This window comes from Lissotriton helveticus, chromosome 10 (assembly GCF_964261635.1).
Source record: "Lissotriton helveticus chromosome 10, aLisHel1.1, whole genome shotgun sequence".
Taxonomy (NCBI): domain Eukaryota; kingdom Metazoa; phylum Chordata; class Amphibia; order Caudata; family Salamandridae; genus Lissotriton; species Lissotriton helveticus.
Window position 1 is genome coordinate 519,618,278 of NC_136071.1, and position 22,084 is coordinate 519,640,361.

Genomic DNA, 22,084 nt, shown 5'->3' on the forward strand with positions numbered 1-22,084 from the left:
AAAAACATAATTAGAAGAAATAATAACAGGTCTGGTGGCAGGGAATCATTCTAAGATTATACGTCTGGGTCTCAACCCCTCAATTAAGAAGATCAGTAACTCGTTGATTTGAAGAACACATATATAATAGTATACACAGTTTGAGGCACAGAAATACAGGATATGCCCTGAGTCAAGCACCTAAACTGGGATTAGAACCCAGATCTCCAGGTTCAAAGGTCAGCAACATGCCCAAAAAACATCTTCGTCAATCTTCTTCTCTGATGTCCATGCAAAGAAACACACCTGATGCCAACTTCTTTGAGATCTGCCTCGGTGAGTGTGAGAAAGACACGGAGGTCCACATCCTGGCTTTCAAGCACAGGCAGGTACTTCAAGCAGCCAATCTGGTCCAGAAACTCTGTCAGGTCCTACAAAGAGGAAGAAACAGACATAATGCAAATTAGGTCGTTCTCAGATTAGTAGGGGAACAAAAACATCCTATATCAATGGTAATTAAAATGTACACAAGTGTATGTGGGGCAGCAGCTGTGGATTTCCTACACTTGGCATGGTCCTGTAGCACAGTACAATCTTGCTGGCATGAAATACAGACCACTTGTGAGAAAGTGGCTCTATAGATACTGGACCAACATAAGGTACAGTGTGTATAGAGTCCACCAACCCCCAAGGTATATCAGAGGTTAACTCTCAAAGGTCTTACTCTCAAAAGTGGTAGCTTGGTCGAGCAGTAAGGCAGTTCCAGAGGACTGTGTAAAGCATTTGTTGTGCACACTCAGTCAGCAAACGGTTTCACAAAGGCCCACCTGTGTAGGTCCTAGGGTCCCAGAGTGTGATTCTTGGAGTTAAGGGTACAGGCCCCCCACCTCTCCCTAGATATGATTGGGGGGGGGGAGAGATATCCTCCTCCTCTAGCACCTCTTCTTCCTCTGACTGGTCATCACCCCGTTCAGAGGGGTGGCCTTCAGCATACTCAGCCAAGAGCTCCTGGTGCCCTACTTTGGTTGGTGCAGGCCCATTGGTATATTTTTCAGTTTGCAAGGACCTTACTTCTCTGAAATTTAAGTGTAAGTAAGGTGTGAGGTCGAGCTCCTCCACCAGGTCCTGTGCAATATTATCCTCACTAATAGTTGGGGGGTTGTTGAGACATTCTAACCTGATAGTTCTAACCCTCTACCTTGACTATAGTGACTTATTTTTCTAAAATGTTAAAGGGTCTTAAGCAAGGCCCTGACAAGACTTTTAGTATTTTGGAAAACCCAATTTCAGAATTCTAAAGACAATTTATGAGTTCTGTCTTGTGATCAGATGGCAACCAAGTAGTCCAACAAATGCAAGTTTGAATCCTACCACTGATCCACCAATGTGAGAAAGTGGCTCTATATATACTGGGCCAACATAAGGTACAGTGTGTATAGAGTCCACCAACCCCAGAGGTATAACAGAGGTTAAAGTCAGGACTGACCTTACTCTCAAAAGTGCTAGCTTGGTGGAGCAGTAAGGCAGTACTAGAGGACAGTGTAAAGCATTTGTTGTGCACACTCAGTCAGCAAAAGGTTTCACACACTCAAGGACTGAACTCTAGGCCAATTGTTTGTATATCAAAAGATATAGTTGTTTTATTTTTAGAACCAACAGGTATAAACATATACTTTTCTCAATGATGAGTAATCTCAGGTTACTGCTTTGCAGAAAGGCAATGGCTTTGTAAACACAATAGGTACAGGGGTTGCAATAGGCAACACAATTCTACACACAATTTAACATTGAGCGCAATGGGTTTTTCTACACAATTACAGTTGATTACTTTGTAGATTACTTGTGTACGTCCAAGACTGGATCCTAGATTCAGTCCTGGGTTCTAAGCTGGAAACAGTTTAGTAAAAACGTTTTGGTTATTGCAATGATTTTTAAGGAATAAAAATGTATTTCAAAAGTTCAAACTTTTCAGTGAAAATCTGGCAATGTTATCCAATAGGAGAAAATTCAGGTTACAGGTAAAGCATGTTCTCGTTACTTTTGTAATCCAGGACTGGGCTCCTAGGTCCAGCACTGGGATCTCTACTTAAGACAGGTAAGTCATTACGTTTCAGTAGTTAGTATGATTTTTAAAGAATATTTCAAGTTTTCAAAAGTAGACAGAAGAAATGTCATAGAAAAGCGGACAATGGATTCCTAGGGAGAAAATTCAGGTTACTAGTAAACCTGGTTCTGATTACTTTTGCGGTTCAGTACTGGGGCTACAAGGTACAGTACTGGCTTCTCTCCTGATCACAGGTGAGTACTTCGGAATTCGGCTGATTTTATAGGAATATTTTAAGTTTTCAAAACTTCACACTTCGAAGAATTTTCGAGTCGAACCAGTCAAGTTATCCAATGGCAGGTAAGTGAGTTACTGGTTTTCAGGTGAGTACTCGACTGGCAAAGTTAAGGTTCTGGGCATGGACGCAGGGATCCCCCAGGGTCAGGTAGGTACAGTTGGTTCACCCTCAGCAGCAGAGGGGCAGACGGGTGCAGAGGTAGTTAGGCCCAATGTTAACCAATGAGGTGCAGGGGGCCTTCGGTGGGTGGCTGCTGGCAAGCAGGTCACGCGGCTGTGGCAGCTGGGCTTCTGGTCACTTGCTCAGGGCAAATGGGGAAGTAGGATGGGGCAAAGGTTGCACTGCCAGAGGCACCTGGGTGCAGGGTGTTTTTGAGCCGTCGGGGGCTCAATGTTAGTCAACGGGCAAGGTAAAAAGGGAACAAAGGCTGCAGACTCGGGGACTGTGATTCTTCAGGTGCGACCACCACTTTGAGAGGTAAGTTGGGATCCTGGAGAAGAGGTAGGTACCCCAAAGGGAGGCACAGGGAGCCGCCGGGTGCAGAGGTGTCTTTGGGTGTCACAAAATCTTACCCTCAGCTGGTCGCGGTTGGAGGGGTCCCTGGTTCTGAGGCTGCAGGCGTCGTCTGGTTTGTCGAGGAGTGTCTTTGGGCACTGAACTTCGGGTCCCAGTCGCCTGGGGGACGTCCTTGTGGTCTTGGATCACTCGAGCACGGGCCAGGCTCCGCAGGTGCAGAGTGGCCAGGTCTTGAGCTTCCTGGCTTGCACCAGGGGTTGGTTGTTGAAGCAGAGCCTCTGCTTATGGGAGTCCCAGTCTTTAAGAGGGTCAAGGCAGGCAGGTCCACCGGATGTCCCAAGGTTGCTGTCCGCAAGAGTCGCTGGGATTAAGAAGGAGCAGGTTCCAAGATCAAGAGGCCGGTGGGGCTGGGGACAAGTCAGTTGGTGTCGTCCTGTTGTGAGCAGCTGCACGGCGGGTCTTCCTCTTCTTGATCTTCTTCCTTCTTTTCGCATCGGGATCTGAACTTACAGGGCCCAGGAATGGCCCTGGGTACTGTAGGGGCACAGGGCTCGTGCACCTGTGCCCACACCACTGGCATAGGGTACCCAGCTAGAGGGGTGACTGATGTATGCCAGGGCAGTGGGTTTGTGGGCATGGCTGACAGGGATGTGTGCCATGTCGACTCTTTGTTTAGTTCTGTACTTAGACACTCAGCCTGCAAAGGCAGTGTGTGGGTGTCAGGGTACAAGGCCCCTAAGGGTGGCACAATAAGTGCTGCAGCCCTTAGGGGTCTTGTCTGGTCACCATGCCCTGGGTACCTAGGGTACCATTTACTAGGGGCTGACAGGTTGCCAGAGATGCCAACTGGGTTTTAGTTTCAACACAGTTTTAGGGAAGGAACACTGGCCCTGGGTACCTGGTTGGCAGGAGCCCAGGGCACACTCAGTCAAAGCACATCAGCAGTTCAGAAAAAAGTGGGGGCATACCAATGCAAGAAAGATGGCACTTGCTCACACTGCTCTATCAAGATAGAGCAAGAAATACAGCTGCCCCCCTTGGTGGCGTTACTAGGCCATCTAAAATATGTATCCGCCTTGTGCAGGAGATATGGTCACTAGCATTCATATTGGCCAAGATAAGAATGGCTTGCAGATGGGGAAGAGGACGTGCACCCAAGTTTAAGGCCTGGCTCCAAATCTAATTTACTGCAAAAAACAACTAATTTTATATGATGAATTATTGCCACCCACGTGTAGACCCTGTGATGTCTGGCAACCTCTGCACAAGTATCTACAGTCTCATTCACTGGATCCAACATCTGCTAAATAACCAGTACCCAATGCAGAGCTCAGTAGACACAAGGCAGGAGACTACACTCGATAACCCCCTATTAACCTTAGGTGGTCTGGAAAACAGCCCTGAAACTCTGAGATTGTGCCACCATGTGTCATGCAGGATGTGTTTGATACCATTGTCTTTATATTCAACAGTATGGGGTGCTGGGAGGTCTAGGCCCATCACAAATCAGTTGATATAGGATTGCCATGTACTGACAATGTGTTTTTGCTGCATTTATGAAAAACCAAGATAAAAAAAATATATATTTTACACAAGTTAGGAGTACAAGACCTCAAAATAAAGTCCCTATTTTGCCCCATGCAGATTAAATGGATGGGGCTTAATTTCACGGTTCTTTAAGTTTTACTGTAGCTGTGTTCGTGACCTAAATTTTCCTTCTTGAAAGGACAAAGGCTCTATATGGCTTGTCTCAAACTTGACAATTGTAGATGAAAAGAGCACAACATATGTCCTGTGCCATATCAACTTAGAACAACTGAAAACAAAGACCTGTGCCAGAGTGGGTGTGGCAGAAACTCTGCCCATGTTGGTGGTTTGCCTGAGCTCTGCCTTGTTGCTACTATTCAACCGCCACAGTAAGCTGATGCCATGTTTGAGGAGCCACACCGGGATGCAAAGCATGATGTAAAGCATCTCTTCTTCGCCTTGCTTGACACCAAGATAGAAAAAATGGAGGCTTATAGTAAGTGGACATGCTTTTCAGACAGCTCCACTAATAGTCAATGTCTCTTGTTTGGCAAATTAATGACTAATCTTCAACTATTTAAAGACCTACAAAGTTAAAACAAGTTTTAGAATTGTCTGTCTGTGGGTGGTTAGTTCGTAGAAAGATTTAATAAAGCAAATTACCTTTTCTGCAGCGTGTTTGCCATTAAAATTCAATAATAATAATAATAATAATAATAATACACACAAAAAAGACCATTGACCTACGTTACTGGTGCTTATCACCCAAAGAATCAGAATAATTGAAAAAGCCCACAAATATGTTGGGAACATTAATTCCTGTAACAAAGAATTTACTAAAGGGACCAATAGTTTCCGAGTGTGGATGCATTAGGTTGAATCCTCATTCTTAGTTTAGGCACCCAAGTACGGTGGACAATCCTGACCGATTTGTACAAATAACGTAACCATACAATCTGTAGAGATTTTTAAGAAAAGTCAACTCTTTGGAGTTTTCTTGGCACTGAAGCTTTATGAAAACAAAAAAAAATCTGATTAAAAGTCTCTTTGTAGGTTTTTTGCACTTTTCCAGAAGAGCAAATGTGCCTCACTAGAGATCTATGCTACGCTCCAACTAGTCTAAAACACATGCTCTTGTTACAGGAGTTCCGAAAGTGGGAAGCCACATTTTGCAAAGGATTGCAAGGGTCATCTATGATCATGCATCAGACATCTGCCTTCACATGGGGGCTGCCCTTGCTACTAAAGTATATTAAAAAGTGGTGGTTAGAATGCTTGAACTCAGCCACTAGTAATCACTGGGCCATATACTTCCTGAACCAGAAGACAAGCAACCCAGGACCGTGTTTACCCTACTTAGGGCTCCTCAGCCAGGTATTGCTTGTTTCCAGTGACTCGTGTGCATGGGACCAACGTTTGGACATATCCATCCCACTTTGGGAAACACACTAAAGTAAACAAAAAAGTGATGGATGGAATGCTTGAATTGATCTCAGTCTCTTGCAATCACTCGGGCCGCATTCTAGTTCAGCATTATTTTGCACACTATGCCGCCTAGTTTGGACCAAGCCATATGTAAATCATTCTTAACCCTGTCCAATGGGAACAGTCCAGCCCAAAATGCCAGGTCAGGGAATTAAGTGGCAAGGTGCTAGTGAAGGTGCAGACATTCAATTAAACAGATTAAATACACAGTAAGTTAATTTTTAGGTAATCACAAACTTTGGCCAAGGACTACAGATGTAAGAATGGAAATGCACTTCATGGAATGGATTCTCATGTGAGACGCCAGATTTGTCGCCCAGAGGACGGTTGCAGATAAATTCAAGAATTGAAATTGGTAATGTCCCTTGCTCGATTAGAAATGGATGTTAACACACTACATTTCAGTATTCCAGTTACACCAGTTTCCCTAGATTATCCCCTTTATAAGGGAATCATTTGCTCTCTTATTCTTTACAAACTGTTTTTGGTTACTATCACAGCTTCACTTTTCTTACCTTGGGCCCTGTGTACTGTGGGTCCTCTGGGCCTGGGAGACTATGGTGTGGGCCGTGTGTTCCAGAATTCACTGAGGCGTGGGATGAATGACCATCACTATGCCAGTTTTTGCCTTTGGTGACATTTTTGGCCTGCTTCCGACTGCCAAACTCTTCAGCAAGGTCCGAGTCCTGTCAAGCAGAGTAAATAAATATAGAATGACAATGACGGATGTTGGATTATCAACAAAGATCCCATTTGATGTGCAACAGAGAGAAATGATGGAGAATTTGTGAAGGAGCATTGAGAGCATAGAGGAATAAGAAATACATTACTGACCTGGAACTATAGTTCTCCAGTATTGGAAGCTTTCATAGATTCACATGCGACCCACCCTACTCCCCGGGGGGAGCCCACCTTTGTCTATCTCAGCATATTAACTTTAGCACTAGTGCTCGAAAATCTGAGGTACTGAGCTTCTCTCTGGAGTGTTCTAGAGGGTGGTTAATGCTGATTGGTTAAGGCAAAGCTTGGTCTCTTTTTTAATAATGACTATGATAAGCTAATAAAATAAGAGACCTAGGCCTTTTCTAGTCTATACCTATCACTCTACTACTACTACTATTATTTTGAATTACCGGGGGTTCCCATCAAGACGACAGGGAATGATTCAAGCATGCGAATCTATGGATCTCCCAATACTGGAGAACTATAGTTACAGGTAAGTAACTTCTTTCTTACTCCAGTATTGAAACTTCCATAGATTCACATGCTTGAATCAGAATAGCAAGCAGCTAAGTAGCACATTTACCATAGCCTTGACCAGCTTAACAGGAATATGCATAAATAAAACCTGCAAGTAATCACTAAACAATATGACAACCATAATCATATCAATAACAATTAAGGAATAAATTCCTTTAAGCGTTAAAGTAAATGGTATACCCTATGGTAATATGATGCAGCAGAAAAGGTAGGGGGGACGGTATAGATGCCGAAGTACTGCTTGACATACCGCTGTGTCGTTTAAAACTGCTGAATCCAGGCAGTAGTGTCGAGTAAATATGTGTCTATTCTTCCACGTTGCTGCATAGCAAATCTCAGGAAGGGACACTCCCATATATAACGCTGCAGACGTAGAAACAGCCCTCGAGGATTGGGCTCGAACTCTTGAAGGCTGTGGTCTGCCTGCTTTGTGATAGCAAAATTGTATGGTACTTGCAATCCATCTAGAAATACTCTGCTTGGAGATTAGGAAACCTTTCCTTGGCGCATTGTATGAGACAAATAATTGAGAAGTCTTGCGAAAGGCTTGTGTGCTATGCAGATAAACTTTTAGGCAACGCCTGACATCCAACGAGTGAAGAGCTCAGGCATTGATTGATTTGGGAAGAAAGTCTTTAGTACCACAGGTTCATTAAGGTGGAAATCCGATGGAACCTTGGGTATGAATTTTGGATTTGTGTCGAGGAGAATTCAGTCTGTTTTGAATTGCAAGAAGGGTTCCTCTATAACAAAACCCTGAATTTTACTGACCCCCCTTGCTGAGGTGAGGGCCAGAAGTAAAGCCAACTTGCTTGACAGGAACTTGATCTCCACTGAGTGAATTGGTTCAAAAGGGGGCTTCATCAATTGCGAAAGAACAGTGTTCAACTGCCAGGCATGAGGTGGAGTCCTTATAGGAGGAAAACACCAGAAACAGTCCTTAGAGGAACTCTGATTATTCTAGAAGAACACAAAGATGGAGAGGAAAGTGATCTACTGTAACAGGAAATGGCCGCTAAGTGAACCTTTATTGAGCTATGCGCCAAGCCTGATTTCGATAGCTGCAAAACATAAGGTAAGACCTGCTCTGGAGCGGACGACAATGGATGTATACCTGCTTGATAGCACCAGATGCAGAAATGCTTCCATTTGAGACTGTATGTTTGTTGGTACTGTCCGCCTTAGCTCTGGCGAAGATATCTCGGCATTCCCTGGAAATGTTCAAGTGCTGGCACTCATTGAATTCAGGAGCCTTTCAGACAATTGCATATTCCTGGGAACCAGGTGTAGGATCTTCCGCTGGTTCATAGTTAGAAGATTGAAAAACACTGAAAGTCGGAAGGGGACCTGTGATAGAAGCAGAAGTTCTGTGTACCAGTGTCGAAAGATTCTGGACCATGCCATTGAAAAAGCATTCCCCCATGACTCCTGTTTGGGATGCCAACTTGCATAGTACTGGCATTTGCGGTTCTGGGGAGTCGGGAATAGGTCCAATTCCTGTGTGCTCCAGTGTAGAAAGATGTTGTGCAGAGTTTGCTGGTGCAGTTCCTATCCATGGCATGATGTCGTGAGCCTGTTGTATGTGTCTGCAATCATGTTCTGACATCCCGGAACGTGTTCTGCTCGGAGGCAGATTCTGTGAACCATATCCCATTCCCACAACTTCTGTGCTGCCCTGGAAAGTTTGCAAGATCTTGTGCCACACTGTTTGTTTATTTAGGGCATCCCTGTGGTATTGTCCGTATGGACGAGCACTGACGAATGCTGAATCCGGGGAAGAAAAGCTTGCAGGGCTAGATGTACTGCTTTTAATTCCAATAGATGTATATGGGATGACTGAGTCCGATGCCACTTACCACTCACTTGAAGCACTTGGAGATAAGCTCCCCATCCTTCCAGTGACGCATCCATGGTAATCACAAAGGGTGGCTCTATGTGTCGGATAGACAGCCCTGCTGGCAAATGGGTTTTGTTTTCCCATCACTCCAATACTTTTAGCATGTGTGGAGTTATCTTGATGATGCTGTTGAAAGAGCCTTTAGACTGGCCCACTGATTGTCCAGTTCCTCCTGCATGGGTCGCATTTTGAGGCGACAGAATGGGATCAGCGGTATGCATGATGACATCATTCCCAAGAGAGACTTGTACAGTCAGATTGAAAGAGACTTTTTCCTTCTGATTGATTTTGTGAGCATGAGAAGTCATTGTTGGCGTTCCTCCGCAGGATAAGCCTTTTAGCACACTCTGTCTAACTTGGCTCCCAGAAATACAATAGTTTGCGATAGGCTCTGACTGGATTCTTGCAGATTGAGAGAGACCCAGCCATTGGAAGAGAACTGTGCAGTCCTTTGTAGACACTTGTGCTGCCGATTTGGAAGGTGCCTTTATCAGCCAGTCATCCAGATATGGGAAGACTTGATGTTGATGCTGCCTGAAAAACGCTGCGACTGGAGAAAGGCACTTCGTAAAAATTCTGGGTGCAGATCTTGAGTCTGAAGGTCAGCACTTTGAACTGGAAGTGGCACCCGGCAACCAAAAACCTCAGGTATTTCCTTTGCCTTGGGTGAATGGGTATGTGGAAATAAGCTTCTTGGTGGTCTAAAGAGGACATGAAATTGTACTGGTTTAGGAGTTTCAGAACCTGCTGCAACATGAACATCCAAAAGGATTGTTTTTTCAGGTAGACGTTGAGGCTTCTGTGGTACAAAATTGTTCACCACTGCCTTAGCTTCTTTATGATTAAAAAGAAACAGGAGTAGAAACCTCTGCCCCTGTTGGAGACTGGCACTTTCTCAATTACCCCTTTCAGGAGCATGGCGTTGACCTCTTATTGAAGAACTTTGAGATGTTTTTGGTAGAAGGCTTGTGGTGGGTTTGATGGTGGTTTTTGGATAAACTCCAGTATAAGTCCAAATCGCACAAGGTGGGGAACCCACCGGTCTGTGGTAATGGTTTTCCATTGGTGAGGGTGATCGGAAATCTTACATGCGAGATACGAGGTTTCCGATGGGAGAAACTGAAGTGAATGCGGTGGAGGAAATGGACAACATCATTGTCGACGGCAGATATCCTTGCCCGCCCGTGATGGTTTTCCCTGATTGATCTGACATAGGATGTCTGAGGAGGTTGTCTTTGTTGGAATTGGGAACGGTAGGATGGAGTATTTGAGAAGTATGCTGGGTAACAGTATTGTTGCTACCTTCCCCTAAGGAAAGGCTGTCCTTAACCCCGGGACCCCTCGAAAAGATGTTTTCCTGAACTGCAGCGCCCCAAAGACTTGGGCCTCCTTCAACTGGGCTTCCAAAGAGGTCCTATCCATCCTACGGTAGGTCCAAGCAAGATCTTATTCCTGAACCTCCGGCTGGATTGAGGTAACCATCCTTGTCTTCTAAGAACTGTCGCACCTGCTAACTGCCTGAAACCTGTGATGGCAATGTCCATGGCAGAATCTATAATTTTATTGGGTGCTCTTTCTCCTTCATGCAGGATCTTCTTTGCCTCCTCCTTAGCATCCTCTGGTAGTTGGTCCATATAAAGGGCTATGTCTGACCAGATCTGGCGATCATAGTGCCCTAAGATCGCCAGAGAATTTGCTGCTCTCACTGTTAACACTGACATCTTGTATTTGTTGTAAAGGCGTGGGAGCACCGCTGGTAGAGAAGCTGGGGTCTTCTTGATTCTAATACCCTCCTCGCAGATTTAATCATTAATTGATAAAGCGCTGACAGACTTTCGAAAGGGTTCTTCAAAGTCATAAAATAAACAGTCAGCCTGTTTTGAGGGCATTGGCAAAGTAATTCTTTCTACTGCATGTTCCAAAAGGTTATGAAACCCTCCTTTGTCCTCTGGCGGAGAATCTACTTGAGGTGGTGTTGGTGAATCAGGTAAGGAAATCGAATAATTATCTCACTCCATGCCTGTGTCTGGAAGTTCTCCCTCTTCCCTCTCTTCATCTGAAGAGATTTCTTCCTGGCGAGGAATGGACTGCGGAGTATTAGGAATGGACAACCTTGTGGGAGTGGAGCGCTGTGTAGGTGACCCCTCTAGAGGTGGAGATTTGGCAATATGTCTTGCAGGTGGGAATAGCCTGCGGTAATCCTCTAGCATAAACTGAAGACCTGTGAGCAAGGCAGACAGCATTGTGACCATGTCCTGCTAATACTGTTGATGCCCAATCTCAGGTTGGTTATAATAGGCCTGACCATAATATCTCTGTTCCTCCTCTTCGTCGTCATCTTGGCACTTAACATGCAAGTCCAAAAGACTGTACATATCCCCAAATGGGCCCTCATCTTCAGAATCTGCCTCCTCCAGAAGATGCGTGGGCAGAAGACGAGTGATCTTCCTAGGGGAAGTATGTTCTAGGGTTATGTATGTGTCCATAGCCTTAGGCGAGAATGATCTGGCCACTAACAGCGATTTTGGTGACGAAGGAGTCTTCGACGGAGAGATGGCTGCCGTTGACATCTGTGTCGTCGCCGAAAGTGGTGGGCTCGACGATGACATGTTCCCATCTGGTGAAAGTTTCTTCTCCGTCGGCGACTAGGTCTCCATCGGCGACTAGGTCTCCGTCGGCGAAGGGGTCTTTGTCGATGACATGGTCTTGTCTATGGTAGTGTCTTGGTCGACAACTTTCTCGTCGACTGTTGTGTCCTCGCTGACACTGATTTCTCTGCCAACGAAGAGGACACGACACTCGTCGACAGTGTTTTCTCCGTCGGTGGTCTCATTTTTAAAGACGATGAAATCTTCATTGACAATGCCAGAGGGATGGTCAACGAAACCGGGGCCTTAGTGGACCACGATAGTGGGAGTTGATGGCCCCTAATAGATGGCAGAGAGCTCGACGCCAGATGTGAGGAAGGCTTTTTGAATGTCAATTTTAGCCCTGGAGGTTGGATTTTGGGCTCTAATACAGTCTTTGAAGGCTCTTCTCTCCTGTGAGACCCTTTCTTGAACTCTGTGGAAGCATCCTGAGAGTATTTCTTAGCAAATTTGGCATGGGGTTCCTTATCAGAGTGCAAGGAATCCCTCTCCCTATTGAGGAGGTAGACTGCTCACTCTCAGAGTCTGAAACAGGATCAGACCTGGTTTCCATCTTCTGGAGCCAAATGAGAAGCCGTCCCTCACGGTCTCAGAGTTTGTTTGAAAAAAGCAACAAATCTTGCAGTCTGACGCTTATGGTTTAATTTCAACAGTAAATGCACTCTTTATGAGGGTCTTCCACATATAGCCTCTTCTTTAAACAGGTGGCACACTCTCTGAAGAGTGCTTTTCTTGCCTGACAGGACTCAGTCGGAGATGAGATATATATATATATATATTACCTACTGGCGGTCGCCAGTAGGTATATATAGTTAGGATTTTTTCTCTATGGGTTTTTTGAAAATTCTATGTCTAATAACTTTGGCGTTTGTGGACGGAATTGGCTGAAATTTTCAGGAAAATGGCACATTTTGTTTCTGAGCAGCCCTTGAAAATTTGGGGGGGGTTCGTCCAGTGGGGGCCGAGAAAAAAGGGGGGTCCCAAAACGTGTTTTTAACATTGAGTTTTCCATAGGGCGGTTGGCCTCACTTTTAGCCCGAACGGCTGAATGGATTTGCACGAAACTTGGCAAAATTGTAGGGACTGGTAGCCCGATGTGCCTTTTGTAGGTCTCAATATATGTGCTCCAGTGGATTTTGAGAAATTAACGTTTAAAAAAAGATATATATCTGTAACAGCGGACCGGTTAGCGCTCTGGTTCGCGGACTTTTCGCGCAACGGAGCTTTGTGAAGCGAAGCTGATTGGTTCTCCGGCGTCTGTCAACATTCCAAACAGTCCGTAGCGGCCGCCATCTTGTCTCTCGGTAGGATCGAGAGACAAGAGGAGGTCAAAACAAAGGGGGAAATAACTATAAGGGGGCATAGTAGATCCTCGCTGACCCCCTAGGTTTGATGTGGAGGTTTTAAAAGGGCCCCGCGGGGCAAAAAAAAATAATAAAAATAATAATTGAACGGCTGAATGGATTTGCACGAAACTTGGCAAAATATTAGGGACTGGTAGCCCGATGTGCCTTTGCTAGGTCTCAATATATGTGCTCCAGTGGATTTTGAGAAATTAACGTTCAAAAAAAGATATATATCTGTAACAGCGCTCCGCTTCGCGTAACGGAGGTTTGCGAAGCTGATTGGTCATTCTGTCACTGGGCTATAGTTGGGCTACATCTGGCTGATATTTGGGCTACATTTGTTTTTTTGTGTGTCTGGCGGCCATCTTTGGGCTACATTGGGCTACATTGGGCTTCATTGGGCTACATTCGGCTAATTAGCAAATAGCTCATCGCAAACTAGGAATGGTAAAGAATCGCTATTTATTCCTTAAAGTTCGCTATTTAGGAAATGCAAATAACTTTGATGATACATATGGCGGTTCATCTCTAACAAGATAAGAAGCATAGGGATAGATTTATGATGACTGGCGCATCACCAGGGATGTGTTAGTCATTCTGTGCCGCTGTTCCGTCACCTATGGTGTGCTGCATTTACAATGCGGCGCATCACGGGGCAAAAACAGCACAGATGCGTGATGTATCTGTGCCGTAAAGGTGGCGCATTGCTGGAGTTGTATCGCAAGTGTGATGAAGGTCCAGCAAGGGTCGGGGGTGCCCCTGTCGCAGGGTTTCTGTTCTCACACAGAACTGTGGACAGAGGATTGGAACCTCGGCGAATTAGGGTGTCCCAAAACTCACGTTAGTAATCAAAAACTATTTAGCAAGCTAGGTACAGTGTCACATTGGATATAACAAACTCTCAATGTTTAGACAATCCATAATATGAACTTATAGTACCTCAGGATACGTGGAACTCATGAACAGTCGGTCGTTATATATTTCTTAGAAACCAGAACATGGAGTTAAGAAGAACACATGTGTATTTGAAATGTTTATTTACTAATGCCGTCTTCTCAGGCGTAGTACCTTAGATAATAAAAGTACACATATTATCAGTAGCAAAATTACCAGCATAGTTACTAGTACATAAAAAGTGAATGGTGATAGTATGTTAACATGCTGTAAATGAATAAGAGTTAGCAACACTTATAAGCAGCCGCGGGCCGTGGAGGGAGTTACGGTGAGGCAGGGAGGCGGGGAGGGGGAGTAGCAGGGTGGAGAATACAAGTACACATATTATCAGTAGCAAAATTACCAGCATAGTTACTAGTACATAAAAAGCGAATGGTGACAGTATGTTAACATGCTGTAAATGAATAAGAGTTAGCAACACTTATAAGCAGCCGCGGGCCGTGGAGGGAGTTACGGTGGGGCAGGGAGGCGGGGAGGGGGAGGGGCAAGGTAGAGAGGGCTCCACCCTGCTTCTCCCCCTCCCCGCCTCCCTGCCTCACCGTAACTCCCTCCACGGCCCGCGGCTGCTTATATCTCACCCTCCCTAATACACATATTATATTATTTGCTAAGAAGGTCTCTTTGTGTTGGTTTAGGGCGTGCCCATACTTTAGTGTCTTAGATTTGAAGGAATCACATCAGCATACACCAGCTCTCTCTTCATGTGAACCGCATCAACTGTTGTGTATGTGTGTTCGGCAAAGCAATATAAAACCCGCCTCATGCCCAGAATTGGCAGAAGTTGCACTTATGTTATGAGTATGAAGTCGTGGAGATCAGACCTCATAACAATTCTGTATCGTGTTGTTCTTGAAACTTTAGCACTCGCTGTACAGATATAGTTTAACAAGTAAAGCAGATAGTAGACCAATAACATATTATTCTCATGTAAACCACGATGAACTACTAGGTGGAAAGCTAAAGCAACAACTAAATGTCGTGTGCAGAAGTTGCAAAAAAGGAAAAATGGCGTTTAAACCGGTAATGAGCCCATGCTAACTTAACACGGTGTAAAGATATCCAGGACCTAGATGACACCTCCTCATGATCCGGAAACGAACTGAATAAGATAATAGAAGTGCCATCTCATGAGAGCAGATTGCAAGTTTATATGTGGACGGTCCGCAAGGTAAAGCATTAAAAACTAGGAAAATTCAATGCTAAAGAAAAATAAAACAGCCAAGTACTTTATCGAGTCTTAAGCCAATAGGCAAGGTAAATAATAAAAACTTGACAATTAAGTCAATGAATTGTCAATGAAATGCTAGTACTCAGCATATGAAACATGAAAAAGGTCTATGACATAACTGTGTATGCAAAATAAGCTGCAACAGCCTCCAACAGGAAGTCACCGTCTTCATCCGAAAACAGTTCAGCCATCCAATTTAAAAGCGGAAAAGAACATACGTGCTCTCCCAGCACCGGATCCTCTATCACCATCAGAGGACAGCTCGGTGGGTTTTCAAGAAAGCTGTGTTCCAAGAAAGACTGTGCTGCCGCCAGTAAATTCCAGGGACCAAGTAGTCCATGCATCAATGCCACAGCCATAATCCTTTCGCCAGGACAAATCAACTCGTGAGTAATGATAGGAGTCATCAGCTGATTAAAGTCGACGTCAGGAGAAACCGGTCCGCAGAGACACAAATCAATGGCCCAATCGAAATCACAGGTCAGGCAGTGAAATACAGGCTGGACACAGGTGAAGTAGGAGAACCGAAAAGATAATCCATATGCCGTGCTTAATATCGCCAACGGCATTGTGCCATAATATTCTAGCATGCGATTGCGGAACAGTGTCAGCAGCTGCAGGGTCGGAGGTTGCATAGGAGGGACATCCATATTTAAAAATGTAAAAAAGCACAAGAGCGTCCGCTGGTAATGCAAGTAAAAATGCAATCCACGAACCAGAGTGGAGAAAATGGAATGAAAGGGAGCAGGGATGACTCCAAAGATTTTCTCAAATGAAGTCACGAGACCACTGGTAACAACTTTAAAAAAGTGTGCCAGGGATTTTGTGGAGGATGCGTTAAAGATAGTCGGAAACATGTTGCTGAAATTGAAAGGCAAACCTGTGTACGGGTGTTCGCTATGTGAAGTACGAAAGTTTCACGGGCCGAACTCAAGGCCACCTCTCTCTGAGACAAAAGAGCTCTTATTCTTGTCATGCCGTTGAAACGTGTCCCAAGGTTGGTATTTGTGGCCAGATTGAAAACTCCCTATGTTCATGTGTGGGAGGAAATAGAACATTTCTGCAGCAAATAACCCGTTCACTTACTGTTACGATAAAAGGAATACTTTTAATTAACTCAGAACAATCTTCATTATTGAGCATCAAATAACTACCATTTTCCAACAACTTGAACGTGGGGATGATAGCAGGAACTGGCGTGCCTTGCAACACGCAAGCCATATTTGGTCGGTGTTTGTTGCATGAATCGTGTAACTGTATGTGCCTACACATTAGTGAATGATCTGGCGTCTCAGTGCATTCCTCTCCATTCAGATAAACTTCTTGATCATCTTTGAAACATCTGTATGTGTATGGAAGCGACCAGACCTCATGAACAAAAGCACTACCTAAAGGTTCATAAAGACCTATTGGTATATATTTCATACAATTTGAAAACTTATATAAAGCAAAAGGCAGCGTTATTAAACCGTGGATAAGGCATGTTGCCAAAAAACCCGCAATCCTCTGCTGATGATGTCACTGAGCATGTCATGAATGATGTAATATGTGACATCATCAGTAGTGGATTATGGGTAATAGTATCTCTAGTTTACTCCCCTATAGCTGTCTTTCTTTTAACATAAGTGTGTGTTTCCTTCCCTTATACTTACTGTTTTTGGTTCGCTTCCAGTTCGCGTACCAGCGAGCGAACTAGGAAGCGAACTAAGAGAAATAGAGGTTGGCACAGTTCCAAATATTGTACCAATTTTTTAATAACGGGGAGGTAGTTCTGAAAAGAACTTTTTTTTTTATTTTTCTGAACATTTTTTTAATGTTTTTGAATTTTTCGGAACAGTTTTATATTTTTTTGGGTTTTTCTTGGAGGGGGCAATGAAAACGATTCATTGTAAAGGGCTCAACAGGAGCAACAAAACAAAAAAAAGAAGTATTTATTATTTTGGGCGTTTCGGACAAACTTGCATATGATAGTCAATAGCTCTGTTGATCAGAGTGATGCTTCTTTCTCCGTAGGAAATGAATCCATCGCAAAATACGCAGGTGTGTTTTACTTCACCAAATCTCATTTGTATATTTGGCACCATCTCCCTGCCCTCTGGTCCCGTTACTTCCGGTACAACAGATCTTCTGGCCATAATAGGGAGATTATCTAGGTCGTTCCGAAACTGTGCAGCACTGTAGTTGTTAGGATGCCACCTAGTCATATGGCGATGCATTGTGTAGTTTCCGAAACTGTATTTTTTGTCGGTCCCTCTGGACAGTCTATCTTGACATATAAGGCAAGTTACGTATCTTGCATTTACTTTTTTCTGACCTTTGGGAATTTTAAAAAATTGCCAAATGAAGTTTTCTTTCCGGTGAGACGTCTTGGGCTGCTCAGGCAAAAACTGCCTCTCTTCGTGCTCGTCCTCCTGTTCCTCTTCTTCTTCTTCTTGTTGAATTACAACTTGAGCAGGTGGTCCACTCTTCCTTGGATGTGGTGGAGGTGGTGGGGAAGCACCAGCTGAAGCTACTAAAGAAGCCATTGCTCAGTGATCACAAAGGGTCTTTCTCTCACAATGATGAAAGTCAGAGTGAGGAAAGAAGGAGGGATTTTCATCATTTGGGAAAAACAAGAGTTCTCAACCAATCAAAAGTGTTCATTTTAGATTATATGACCTAGTCTTACATCATTAGGAAACCAAAAGTGAAATGAACCAATGAAAAGTGTTATTACCAAGTCACATGACTTGCTGTGTTTACGTTAAGCGCTTTGCAGGGCCTCCCGGTTTGCTTCCAGAAACCTGCGCTTTGGCACTCGCTTCGCGTACCAGTTCGCTAACGTAGCACGTCATATGACGTATCACGCGACAACGTGGAACGTCATGCGGACGGGAGGCGTCACGATGTTGTTTTCTAACGCGGCACTTGCGGTAAAGAAACGTTTACCGGCTCGCGGTCTATTTCGCGGCATCAAGGTCAGCTAACGGGAAGCTTCCCGATTCGCGAAGCGGGAACGAAGAAAAAAAAATATTTTAAAAAAAAATTATTCATAAACATATAAAATATATTTTTGGATTTAAAGAAGAATACATTTTACAGCTACAGATATTAGCTGTTAAAAAAACAATGAAATTCACAGAAAAAACCATAGGTTATAGACCATATATAGTTAGGAATTAGCATTTACAAAACCTTGAAAATTCACTGAAAAAACCATAGGTTATAGACCATATATAGTTAGGAATTAGCATTTAGAAAACCTTATTTCACTCACACAAAACCATTGAAATTCCATATATAGTTAGTTGCACTAACTATATATCGCGCACCCGCAATCCACTGCTGATGATGTCACATATTACATCATTCATGACATGGTCAGTGACATCACTGATGACATCACTGATGACAACATCCAGTGATTATGTGTTTCTGTAAAGTTTAAATATGTTTTACATATTGAAGAATGAGTGGATGTATAAGTGTCTGAATGAAGGTTTTAGTAGGTGCGTGATTGACTGTATGAGTGAGTGATTAAATGCGTCTTACTAAATGCACGGGTTAGTGACTAAACTGTCTGAAAGTGTGCATCAGTATGTCTGTTGTTGTGCAAGCTGCTGCATGTGTTGATCAGTAGCTATATAAGTAGCTATATGGGTTATTGATTGGTTGCACAAGTATTTGTATGGGAGACTGAGTGTGTGTATGGCTGGCTGGGAGGTGTGTGACTCTGTGCAGATCAATGTGTACTTGTATCAGTGATTCTATAAGAGAGTAAGTATGTGTTAGTATATGTTTGAAAATGTAAGGTACTCTATGTTTAACTGTGTAGATTAGAAAATGGAAGTGTGATTGATTCTTTACAGGACTGACTAGGTGTGTGAGTAACTCCATGGATGAGTGGCAGAGTGTGAGTGTCTGTATAGGTGTATGAGTGCATATGATAGTGTTGTAAAGATGAGTGATTGTATGTATGAATGATTGTATGGGTGAATGAGTGAATGTGTGTGTAGACGTAGGAATCAGTGAATGCGTATGTAGTAACTAGTATTGGTGTGTCAATGGTTTCAAAAATTATACTCTGTATTTAACACTGGGTGTAACAGAGGTTATATTAAAGTTGAGGAGATGCATTGTATTGTCACATTAATGATATCATCATTGATGTGACCATTGATGTCAAAAGAGATATCATCAGTGATGTCATTTGAGATGTCATCAGTGATGTCATCAGTGATGTCACTGACCATGTCATGAATGATGTAATATGTGACATCATCAGCAGTGGATTGCGGGTGCGCGATATATAGTTAGTGCAACTAACTATATATGGAATTTCAATGGTTTTGTGTGAGTGAAATAAGGTTTTCTAAATGCTAATTCCTAACTATATATGGTCTATAACCTATGGTTTTTTCAGTGAATTTTCAAGGTTTTGTAAATGCTAATTCCTAACTATATATGGTCTATAACCTATGGTTTTTTCTGTGAATATATATATATATATATATATATATATATATATATATATATATATATATATCTATATCTCCACTCCTTCAAATATACAAAAAGAAGATATCGCACTCCCGGGATGATTTTCACATATTTATTTTGTGACCCACAATATATATGTATATATATATCTGCTTGAAATATGAATCAATAAAGCCACTTCCCTGAAGGATGACGTCCAGAAATCGTCTTTAGGTGTGGAAAGCTGAGCAGAACTCAGAGGAGATTCCCTAGCACAACGTGCGGTAGAAAATCTGAGGTACTGAACTTCTCTCTGGAGTGTTCTAGAGGGTGATTCATGCTGATTGGTTAAGGCAAAGTTTGGTCTCTTTTTTCATAAAGATTATGATAGGTTAATAAACTAAGAGGTCTAGGCCTTTTGTAGGCTATACCTATCAGTCTACTACTACCTCTACTATTTTTAAGTACAGGGGACTCCCACCATGACGACGGGGGAATGATTCAAGCATGTGAATCTATGAAAGTTTCAATACTGGAGTAATATGGGGCTATACACCTATATTCCGTGTCCCGGAATTACCATCTGAATGAAATCTGACAAGCACATGATTTTCTGATGTGGAAAAACACCTCATAGTTCCAATCGTCCCACCATAATCCAAATAAGGCAGGGGCATCTACCTGTAAGAAATCCTGCATAGCCAAAAAGGGTCATATAGAGCGAGATAAACGCTGCTTTAATTGCTATAGTATGCTTTGAAATATATACTGGCTTGTAACTATCACACGTCAGGGAAAATAAAATAGGAATGGCAATTCATTTCTTACACGAGTTGACAGAGTACAGAATTTAATAATACTGAGTATGAAACAGATGCATGGTTGGCAATTATAACATAATTTTGTAAGCCCCAAGTAACCAACACTTCAAAGTGACTAACTGTTAGCTTCTGCAATTGCGATTCCTTAATTGTGCCTTTGCTCCGAGAAGAGGTCAACAGACAAAGAGTTTAAGTGAGGTTAATATTTAAATAATCCAACTGTCACAGCATGAAGGAAGGCAGAGTTTTCATTAGGGTTAGAGTTTCACCCATGAGGGCGGGCATTTATTGGACCCGGTGTTCTCCAATCTAGAGGACATAATTATAGGTCCACCTACCCAGCTAATCTGGACGGACCATATGTTGGTGAAGGCTGTTATCCCTATGTCAGACCCTCCTTTTGTGTCGCAGAACAAATTCACTTGTATGCGCCAGTGGAACAAATTAAAGTTAGAAGATTTTCATCTTCTACTAGAGAAGTCTCCTCTGCCTTCTTTTTCCGAGGTTAATTCTGGCTATGAATCATTCTGTAATTGGATTGCCTCGGCCTTGGACTTGCTAATTCCCTTGGTTCGATTGAACTGTCGGACTAAAAATCATAGCCCGTGGTATGATGAGACTCTAGCGTCCCTTAAGAGAGACTGTAGGAAAGCAGAAAGGCGTTGGAGGAAAACTTATGACTCCGTGCTTAAGACCTGTTACCTTACCTTAACTAAGGCATACCACAGAGCGATCTGTCGAGCCCGGGCCACATTTTATGCGGAGGAGTTTCGGAATAGCCCTAATCCCTCTAAATCAATTTTTAAGGTCTTAAAGGACCTCATGACAAAGAGGGCCACCGCAGTTGAAATCTGTACTGATTCCCACTGCGAAAGTCTGGCTGCCTTTTTCACTCAAAAGGTACAGGCAATCTACCGCTCCTTTCCGACTAGTATGCAATACTCGGCCTCAGATGGCTGTCCGAGGAGTGACGTTGTGACTCTGGACCTGCTGGCCCCCCTCTTTGAGGAGGGGTTTGATATACTGATCCAAAAAATCAAATCTGGCTCCCCAGCGGACCCGCTCAAACCGGCCCAGTTTAAGAACATGCAGGCTTTATGTCGCACACCTATGTTAGCTCTTATCAATCTGTCACTGTCCTCAGGGACAGTGCCTACTAGCTGGAAGCAAGTGGTAGTAACGCCTATTCTAAAAAAGCCCTCCCCCTAGATCCGGTCAAACCAGAGAACTATCGCCCTATCTCGCTGCTGCCGTGGGCCGCCAAAGTCACCGAGGCCCATGTGAATGGGATCCTGGCTGCCCATCTTGCCAAAGCTAACATCTTGGATCCCACTCAAAACGAATTTCGTGCAGGTCACAGCACGGAGACTGCCCTGTTGTTTATGACTGAACATCTGCGCTCCGTGCTGGACAACGGACGAACAGCGGCACTCCTGTTATTAGATCTGAGTGCCGCGTTCGATACAGTGTCCCACGAGATCCTGTTGCGGCGGTTAGAGGAAGTAGGCGTTAGGGGATCTGCTCTCTGCTGGTTCAACTCTTTTCTTTCCGATAGATCATTCCAGGTTGTAATTCCTCCCGGTAAATCCACCTCTTACCCGCTTACTATGGGGGTCCCACAGG

General features: G+C 43.6%; 1 protein-coding gene across 3 annotated transcripts in view; it reads right to left on the bottom strand.

Annotated features, from left to right (window-relative positions):
- The window catches only part of ANKS3 (ankyrin repeat and sterile alpha motif domain containing 3), a 134,093-nt gene that overhangs the window by 15,610 nt on the left and 96,399 nt on the right, over window positions 1-22,084 (bottom strand). For all 3 annotated transcript variants that reach the window (XM_078663035.1, XM_078663033.1, XM_078663034.1), the window contains exons 10-11: window positions 6,365-6,535; window positions 286-410 (exon numbers count right to left, since the gene is read on the bottom strand). In XM_078663035.1, coding sequence (XP_078519161.1) covers window positions 286-410; window positions 6,365-6,535 — 296 coding nt within the window. The remainder of the gene's footprint in view (window positions 1-285; window positions 411-6,364; window positions 6,536-22,084) is intronic.